This window comes from Lactuca virosa, chromosome 7 (assembly GCF_052849685.1).
Source record: "Lactuca virosa cultivar CGN04683 chromosome 7, Lactuca_virosa_CGN04683_v6, whole genome shotgun sequence".
Taxonomy (NCBI): domain Eukaryota; kingdom Viridiplantae; phylum Streptophyta; class Magnoliopsida; order Asterales; family Asteraceae; genus Lactuca; species Lactuca virosa.
Genome location: NC_136432.1, coordinates 254,037,035 through 254,046,711, shown reverse-complemented (window position 1 = coordinate 254,046,711; position 9,677 = coordinate 254,037,035). Strand labels below are relative to the sequence as shown.

Below are 9,677 nucleotides of genomic sequence, written 5' to 3'. Positions count from 1 at the left end.
TTTGTTTATTATAGCTTCTTATTTTCATTTCGTCCTATTACAACAACATTGTCCTCTGAAAGATCTATCCAATTATAGCAATGGTGGTAGTGGTGGTGATTGTTTTACTGTTTTTGGCAATAGTGGTAATTTAATGGAAATCTGGTTAGAGCTAGCTATGACGATCGGTGTATTCTGAGAAAAAAGTGAAACGACATGGATGATCAGATCTGTATCTTGGTGTGGCAACATCACGGATGGCATAGTAAAGAGGAAATTAATATTCTCTCACTTTGCAACTGTATGTGTTTGCAGCCATGGCGAATCCACCCTCTTCTTTGTCTACATTCCCCAATTACAAATCCGAGCCTAAGTATTTTCATCCTAAATTAATCTTACCTCTTTTCAAAGTGTTCTAAATTTAGGTTACTGAGTGTCAAATTTCCGGCTAGAACAGGTGGCGGTGATGGAGATCTTTCCTATACAGGTTTGAACCTTTGATGGAGTAAGGTTAATGGTGGCGGACACAACTGAAGTTAAGGTTCTGGTGGTGGTGCTCCATCAGAAAATGGTACTCCGGTGGTGGCGTTGGGAGGATTTTGTTTATATATATATATATATATATATATATATATATATATATATATATATATATATATATAGAGAGAGAGAGAGAGAGAGAGAGAGAGATAGGGGAGAGAGAGGGCCCCACTTTTTTTTAATTTCAAATTAACAAAATGTTATAAATAAATAAATAAATAAAAACAAAGGGCATTTTCGTCTTTTCACACACACTTAACAGAATCTGTTAACAAAGTTAGTCATAATGATCATTTGTGTGCAAGGTTTGCTCCGTAGGTACCATTTAAAGGAAAAAAGTTTCGTAAGGACTACTTTAGGGACAAAAGCAAAACCTTAAGGACCATTCGTGTAATTTGTTCTTTTATAAATATAAAAAATAATTTTTTTTTCAAATTTTCATGATTGTGCTAATTTTGTAGAGAATTAAATTTTAAGTACTTTGGTTTTTTTCAGATTTAAAAAAAAAAAAAAATAATTATGGCCGAAAAACTAAGTGGGTTGAAAAAAAACCCACCACCCAATAAGGGCTGGACACTTGTCATGTTGGGGAGTGGGGGCATTTATGAGCTCCAAAAGTGGCCACATGGCCGAATACTTGTTTTCTTATTTCTTTTTTCTTTTAATCTTTTTGTTTTTGTCACTTGTACCTTCCAAACAATTAATTTTCCCCGGAAATTATCAAAATCTTGCAATTAATTATGAAAATGTCATATCATCTCGCGAGATTTTGACGATAAATAAAATCAAATCCCGACCATTTATTTTTTCAATCTTAAGGCTAAAAATAGTACTCGCGGTTTCTACCATTTTTTGAGTTCCTACTTGATCCTTCTTTTATATATATATATATATATATATATATATATATATATATATCCCCCAAACTAATAAATAAAACCAATTTTGACACGTGGCATTGTATTAGCTCCTCCCCAATCAATTTATCCCGCCTAAAATACTTAAGTGATTTTCCGAAACTACCCTTTGTGCCTCTTATTCATTCGTTCGGGAAACAGCCGCTCATATTTGAAACCCTAATCTAGCCTCTCATCAGTCAAAACCACAAATTGTTTCTTATACGAAATTCAAATTTTAAGATGTCAACAAATCAAGGCTATCCAATTGAACGCTCATTTGTTCTGAATGATTGCCAATCAAATACCGTTAATTTTGTGATCTTCCTTCGATATCGCCTTCTTCCCAAATTGAAAAGCAGTTTTTGAAATTTGAATTCCTCCCCTCGCTCCATGGTTAATATGTCATAGACAAATTGCATCTTAAAGTGATACCAGGACCGTGGCACCAATAAGTGGTTTTGGTGGATTTGGAATTTTTCTCAACCGAGGTCAATGTACACAATAAGATTCGATTAAAGGTACCTCTTTCCTCAAAGTCTTTTATCCTACAACTCATATCTCCTGCTCCTCACCGATGACTGACGATTTGCGACTCATATTTTACTCATCTTGTTTTTTTTACTACTTTTAGCCATAGAAAAGTAGAAGGAACCAGGAATAAGAAAATGCTTCTGAAGGCTTTAAGAACAAGGTTTGGTTTTTTAGTGCTTCGATGAAGTTGATGCCAAAGATTTTTAGGGTTCCGGTGAAATCTGACTATGATTCTGGAAAACAAGATCTAAAACCTTTAACTAATCTGTTGACACCCCCTTTCTCTTGATTTTCAAAAATCTTTTCTTTATTTGAACAGACCAACAAACTCTTAATAATGAACTTTTTTTTTACCCATATGTAAGATTTTTATTGAATCTCTGAGATTTTCTTCTTGTGAATGCAGTTTAATAGAGTGATTTAGCTTGCCAAGGTGCTGATAAGCAGGTAGTTTGTTGTACGTTTCTATTTCTAGCATCAGGTATGCATCACCATTTTTATTACTGCAAACGTATTTGCTTAAAAAATAATATGTATCACTTGTGCTAATTGGAATCAAAGTACCTTGGTTTTGTGATTTTGTGAAGTAGAATATTTAGAGTGGTATATGTCTTTCAACTTTAGAATATATATTCTTTTCCCAATCTTTTTTTTACTTATTTGTTCTTTATATTAGGTCCTTATTCAAGATTTTGGTTGCATATTGCAAGAGAATTTCATTCTTCAGGTATGATTGTTCTTTTTTACGTTTAATTGAGTTTATAAGTTATATTCTTATCTTGATACCTGTTTTTATCTCACATAATTTATTACATGTATGGAGTTCACATACCACTCTTTCTATGTTGGCCATTTTTGGTAATAAATGACAATATACACTTTTTTAGTATCTCTTCCCCTGTTAGAAAGTTTTAACATGTATGCATACATTTTCTGTTTCTCTCATTTTACTCATTATTATTATTGATTTTTTGTATTCCAATATTAATGTTACCAATTTGTTGGTTATGTTCTTCCTATTTACTCTTAAAACTTGAAAAGAAACTAAAACCCATAATGAGTTTCTATGATTGTGAAAAGTGTGTCAGAGGTGGAAGTGTAAAGAAAAAGCTACAAGTACTATTTTTTTTCCTATCTTTTTGTTTGCTTTTCTCTTCTTGATTCCACTATAATTGAATATTTAGGCGAGACCTGGGTTTGTGACATTCTGGTGTACATACTGGTTTACTAGAAAAAACTACCAGCCTAATTTAAGTAGTTCAAGAGGTAATGTTGGGTTACAGATATAAAATGAAAGTAAAAGTGTGTTACAAATATAAAATGGATGTAAAAATATTAGTAATAGGATAAAAAAAAAGAAAAAAAGAAAAAACATGTCGAGGATATTAATACTAAAAAGCACTTTAATTTCCTTTGACATGTTTATTTAGTTTCAATTTTTTGATCTTTACTTCATGCATTCATTTTTTCCCATTTTTTTCACTTTTAATGTAAACAAATTATTTATTTTAATTTACATCATTTTGTTATCCGTTTTTTAGTTTGTGGTTAGTAAGTTGTTACCAAATATTATGTTGTTATCATGATCAAAATATCAAGAAAATACATAAATGTTTTTAATATTTGCTAAGGTCTTAAAAACCATATATTTGACATTTTGATCAATTCATGACTTTTAAAGGGCTCATTCACATCAATAACTTTTAGTTTGAGGTGTAAGGATATTTTGGTCAAACTATGGCTACACCTTCAAGGTTGTTTTAAGTTTCAATGACTTATATTTTAAGTGACTCTTATTTCAAAGGGTTCATTCATATCAATGACTTCTATTAATTATTATTATGCTTATTAAGTTTCAAAATTGTTTTACTTTGCAGGCCCCGTGTAATACACAGGTTATAAGGTTTTTACTTCTTTGTTTAGTGGAGTTTAAGATGGAAAAAAGGAAATACTGATCCAATTTTCCTTCCTAACTCAGGTGATTGTAATATCGTTCTTTTATGTTTATTATTCCAATTTATATTTGTTGTAAAAGACATTGAAGCTCTGCATTTCATTTTCTAACTCAGGTAAATGTTAACTAAGGGTTTTCGTAGCTTCTTATGGGTGTTCGGAAAATATCCCATCTGGTTATGCTTTGTTTTTTTCATTGTTTTTTGGACCATGTTTATGTGTGTGCATTAGAATTTTGCGGGTTTGGACAAAAATGCCCCTGAACTTGGCACTACATCTATTAATCATTGATAAATTGATTTAATTCATCTAACCTCACTGTGTTGCTACCGGAGCTTTGTTGCAAAGTTAATTGCCCTTGATTGTTTGCCTAAATTGTATTGGATCTTCTACCTATACTGAGTGGTATCAAAAGTGTTCGTGGCTGTTTCAAGTTTGGTTGATTTTGCCCCATAAGTTTTTATGGTACATAGGTTCATTTGTGCTTGAGAGGTCATTTGGTTCAACTTTGGCCGATATTACCCATGGGGTTATTATGGTTCAGATGTTACATCTCATCCCGGTTGTACATTACTAAAAGGTTTTTATGGTTTGTTGGCTACCCTTTTTAGTTAACAGCCTTTGATGGTCCACACTAAAAAAGTATAATGCCTTTGTTGGCTCTTCCTTGAAGTACAATGCTATTGTTGAGTTGCCCCTTCGAAGTGTATTGCTATTGCTATCTCCTGGTGTAGCAGTAGTACTTTTTTTTTTAATTCTTTAATTTTTGTGTAGTAAATAGTTTTTATTTATACTTTTGATCAGCCACTGATTGGCTCTTCTATTTTTTACTCTAATAATATTTCATTGCCGTTCAAAAGAATTAGAGATTGATTGTGTGTGTGTATTTCTGTGTTTATATGTAATTGTTGCTGTGTGTGTAATAGTTGTATACAAAAGTATAAATCTTATATGAAAATATAAAAACTTATGTGAACCTTGAACATTAACATTAGTATTATATCAAGTAACTTACATTTCCATTGTTCTTTGTGTGTAGGTGTGTTACTCAGTCGGTTATTTCGGTTTTCAGTTTAATTAGTTCGGTTTAATCGGTTTTTAACGTGTCAAAACTAACCATAACCAAAACAAATGAGAATCGGTTTAATCAGTTGTGAGTCACTGAGTTGTCCGGTTTTGGTTGATCACTTTAACATTTCACTTGAAAAAATATGAAACTAAATAAACAAATAAAATATATTAGTTTTTGATCACCAAAAAAAGAAAGCATTGATACATATAATATTATTCCACTAATTTGTATTTCAATTCGATATATTCACGTGGTTCCAATTTAAAGTTTTAAACACCATCTAACTTTAACAAGTAACAAAAAAAAAGCAGTTGAATGTAGTATGGAGCGGCGGGAGTAATTCGAGCCTTTCACATTTGAGTGAATACGTTGGAAAATATTCATGTAGTAATAATACATACATTACAAATAGAAAATTATAGCAATTATTTATTAATAAGTAATTAGTTAAGTGAAATCTTTAGTAATTAAACTATAAACTTAGAAATAAAATATTTATTTATCAAAATAAAATCTCAAAATATATATTTATTGACTTACTCGGCTTAACCAAATTATAAAAGCTTAACCAAAACTAAACCAAACAAAGTTATTATTATTCGGTTAACCAAACCAAATTATCCAAAACCAAATAATCCAAACATCATTTGTTGTTTTTTTTTTCCGTTATTCGGTTTTGGTTTTTTTATCACACCCTTAATTGTGTGAGTACAAACTTACGAACAAAATAGGTGAATTTACATATGTAATTAAATACTTACAAATTACAAAGTTATTAAAAAAATACATGATTACAATTCATAAGTCTTCCTAAATTAATGATATATTATTTTATTATATAATCAATTTTTTAATTTTATTTAAAATCAACACCCGTGGGTTCCACGGGTTTTAACCTAGTATATATATATATATATATATATATATATATATATATATATATATATATATATATATATATATATATATATATATATATATATATATATATATATCATACGTGGCTTTTTGATTAAGGTCGTATTTATATAACTCAAAAACTACAAAATTTCCAGAAAGGATTCTTTAAAGTTGGATTTATGCAAGTGAAGAATGTCACGCATTTGAGATACATTATAAATAACCACATATTTACGTCAATGCAATACATAGTTTTCCCATTAAAAAAAAAATTATGTATATGCACAAAAAAAAGAGAATATTATGGCCTTTACATTATGGAGTGTCTTTTAAAAGAATTTAGAATTGTTATGCTTTGTTAGAAAATATTATGAAAGAACTTGAAGCATTAAAGGTCTTAACATTTAGGCCTAACTTCAATTCCTTCAATGATGAGTCCTCCCTTTAGCTGATGGCCCTTCACTTCCATTAAATTCATTTTCACCTCCTCACCTTTTTCTCCAACAAAGAATTCTCCAAGCTCAATTTCCATCCATCCATCCTCTCTCTTGTTTGGACGTCGGCCTTCTCCTTCCACCACCAGCTTTTCCATCATTCTCCTCCGGTTCAAAAATAATAAGGATTCGAGCTGTTTCTTTCTTTCATCTAGAGGACATAAATACGCAGTGTTGGAAACGAAGCATTCGTCCTTGGAGACTGATATCTCAGATGCAATAGAGTCCAACCCAAATGCACGATCTGAAACTTGTGTGATGAGATAGGCTCCATATGTCGTGTTAGGAGACAAATCTTGGGTATTTATTCTTCCTTCGATTTCTATGTTAGATATAGATTTAAGCTCTATCACCTCAGAAAATCTGTACAATTCATGAAAATTGTAATGAATGTTAGCATATACTTCGTATTTCATCATTGGATTAGATTAAAATGTAAATATCTAACTAACCTTGATGACGAACGGTTTGTCCATGTCCAATGGTTTGGTTCATCACTTAAAGAAATGGAAAGTGCTCTTGCTGATAGAACAAAACACTTTTTCCCACTTATTTTATTCAAAGAAAAGCTCTGCATGGATTAAACAAAACAAAATTAATAACTTAACCAAAGAATATAGACTTCCATTCTTCAAAAAGTAAAATACAATCAAACTTACCCTGATTCCACCATCTATGAGAACGGAATCACAAAGCTTGAAATACATTTCTTTTTTGGATGAGAAATTAATTTGAGAGTGTATTCTTGAGAAAATAGCAGAGTGATCAAATGGCAAGAATCTGCTCCAAACCATGTCGGATTCAGCAGCCGATTGCAAAGAAGAAGATGCTAGCATTAATCTACATGCATCTGCAGCAGAAGTGAGAGATACAATGGTGGAAACACAGTCTTCCGGCAACATGGTCAATCTGGTGGCCATTTTTAGATTTCAAGATTTCTTGATTTTTTGATGATGATGAAGATGAAATGGAGCGTGAGTTGATGTGTGGATATCTATTGGGATAAAGCGTGGTTTTATAGTAATTGAGATGAATTACGTTGTTTCTAGGAACCAGTTGTATGGCTGACTGGATGTGGTCATTAAAGTCTTTGGCAAGTTGCATGAGAATCATGGAACGTATACTTTATTGCAGTTGAATTGGACTTGGTCAATCATTTTGGGTCATAAATACCCACGGAACATTGTTTTTGTAAGAATAACAAGAGTGGCTTCAAAGTCCATTTGAAATACATTTTAAATTCATTTAATGTATATTTTAAAAGACTTTTTTATTTATTTTGGAAAAAAAAATTAAAAGATGCGTATATGAGTATAAAGTGAAGTAAGTGGAAAGTATGTTTCACGAAGGCCATCCACACCCCGTTGACGGATTGTTATCCAGAAGTTTCAAAGTGACTTCCGAGATATTTAGAACAATGGCATAAGTTAACACGTGCGTTTTATTTTTGATTTTAAAACAAAAATCGACCACTGTCGTTTTTTATTTAACAAATTGATAAAGACCGGGTTGTAATTTAGACCAACAAAATATGGTGGTCGGATATACCATTTCACCATCATATTAAAAAACTAAAAAAAAAAATAAAATCGCCTCATGCTTTCTATCATCATTTGTCCACCATTAAAATAAAGAATAATCGCCTCATGCTTTCTATCACGATATATATATATATATATATATATATATATATATATATATATATATATATATATATATATATATATATATATATATATATATATATATAGCTAGGGTCAAATGTATCTAGCAATTATTGTGTACCTAAATGCACCAATGAGAATTCAAAAAATACTAAATAATTAAATAAATCATTTAAGAGTATTTTGGACATTTTGTACTTTTAATTAAAGAAATCATTTAATTCAAATCCTGCAATTAAGGAAATAAAATAAATATATTTGACCTAGTCATGTGTGTGGTCGAACACGTTCGTCATCGGCATCAACACCATCACCAAGTTCAGTTTATCATTGCTCGTCTGATCTTAATTCATCACTTGTGGCGTTCTTCATCGATTCACTGATTATCGATTTTTGAAGCCAAAATCGCTATTTGGGTAATCGATTCAAGCCTCTTATGAGTCACGATTCTCATGCTGTCGATTGTTGACTAGATTTATTCTTTATTCAATTGGCTTTATGTTCTTCAATCGAATCTCGTTCATTTTGTGATTTGTGGATTTGTTCAGGCTTGTCGTTCCAATGAGATTATTGATTTAATCATAAATCATTGATATGAGAAATTGATATTTATCGACTTTCTATTTGAAAGTGAGTTATGCTGTTGAACTTAGATCAATGATTGTTCTCTGATAAATTGATGAAATTGTTTGCTGTATTGACCAAATCAAGACTGATCTGTAATTCGATTTGGGAAAAATAATCGTTGTTTGTCAATTGTCTGCAACAATTACTCGTTGGAACTGTAATATTTGAAGAACATCTTCTCTTTCCTGAGTAAGTTTTCCTTTTTTTTCATGTATATTATTCTTAAACATACAATTTAACACTTCTGTTTAACACTTCTGGTTATTCTTTGTAACCGATAAGTTAAATTTACTCTAGATTGCTGCAATTTTTGTTGTTAAACTTCACACTTCTATGTAAACTTCTATTAGTATATTGTATTTTTGCATTCATAGGGGTGTCTAATAAGGTAAAACAGAAGTATATGTCTACATTTACTCATTCATGGATTTTCTTGTGAACATATGTGGATAATTTTTCTGTTTCACTCTACAAATCCTTCTTGAGGTGTGAATGAAATTGTGTGTATTCTGTCAGAATTTAGAAGAAATTAGTGTATTATGATGTGAAAGTTGAGTATGAGGTGTGAATGAAATTGTATGTATTCTGTCACAATTTATTTATATGATCCATTCTTTTATAATGTTTGTATTCTAGCAGAATTTGGTTTATGTATTCTGCCAAAATTTATAAATCAAATCATATCAATAATATTATTTTAGAATAGATTAGTGTTTTTGTTAGATTTTAATGGTTTTTCTTTTTCTTTTTAGGCTTTGAAGATTTGTCATTCATGTGGAAAAGAAAGAAAATATGGAGAACAAGAGTGTGTTATAGTAGAATGTATTCCGCCAGAATGTATAAAATGAATCTTAGCAACATTATTTTTTCAGAATGAATTAGTGTTTTTTGTTGGATTTTTATACTTTTGTTGCATTTATGATAGGAATGGCTTGAAGACCTTATAGGAATGACGTGAAGAATGAATCGAAGATTGATCACACTCACAGTTTAAGAATGTTGTTGTTTTTTAAGAATT

At 30.7% G+C, this 9,677-nt stretch overlaps 1 protein-coding gene and 1 long non-coding RNA gene across 10 annotated transcripts; one reads left to right on the top strand and one right to left on the bottom strand.

Moving 5' to 3' along the window:
- The first annotated feature begins 1,600 nt into the window (after positions 1–1,600).
- LOC145123775 (uncharacterized) lies at positions 1,601–4,067 on the top strand. 9 transcript variants are annotated; one of them, XR_013715299.1, is made up of 4 exons: positions 1,601–1,936; positions 2,050–2,109; positions 2,356–2,676; positions 3,827–4,067. It is a non-coding gene; the product is annotated as an uncharacterized LOC145123775 (long non-coding RNA). The 9 variants fall into 9 exon arrangements; XR_013715302.1 differs by having other exon boundaries at positions 1,601–2,109; positions 2,356–2,430; positions 2,626–2,676; XR_013715301.1 differs by lacking the exon at positions 2,050–2,109.
- A 2,037-nt stretch (positions 4,068–6,104) lies between these two features.
- On the bottom strand, positions 6,105–7,343 carry LOC145123431 (F-box protein VBF-like). Its single transcript, XM_079058636.1, has 3 exons — positions 7,028–7,343; positions 6,821–6,939; positions 6,105–6,731 (listed from the first exon to the last, which is right to left on the bottom strand). Exons 1-3 carry the CDS (start codon positions 7,286–7,288, stop codon positions 6,272–6,274), a joined length of 840 nt encoding a protein of 279 aa, XP_078914762.1. The 5' UTR covers positions 7,289–7,343; the 3' UTR covers positions 6,105–6,271.
- Positions 7,344–9,677: the final 2,334 nt, after the last annotated feature.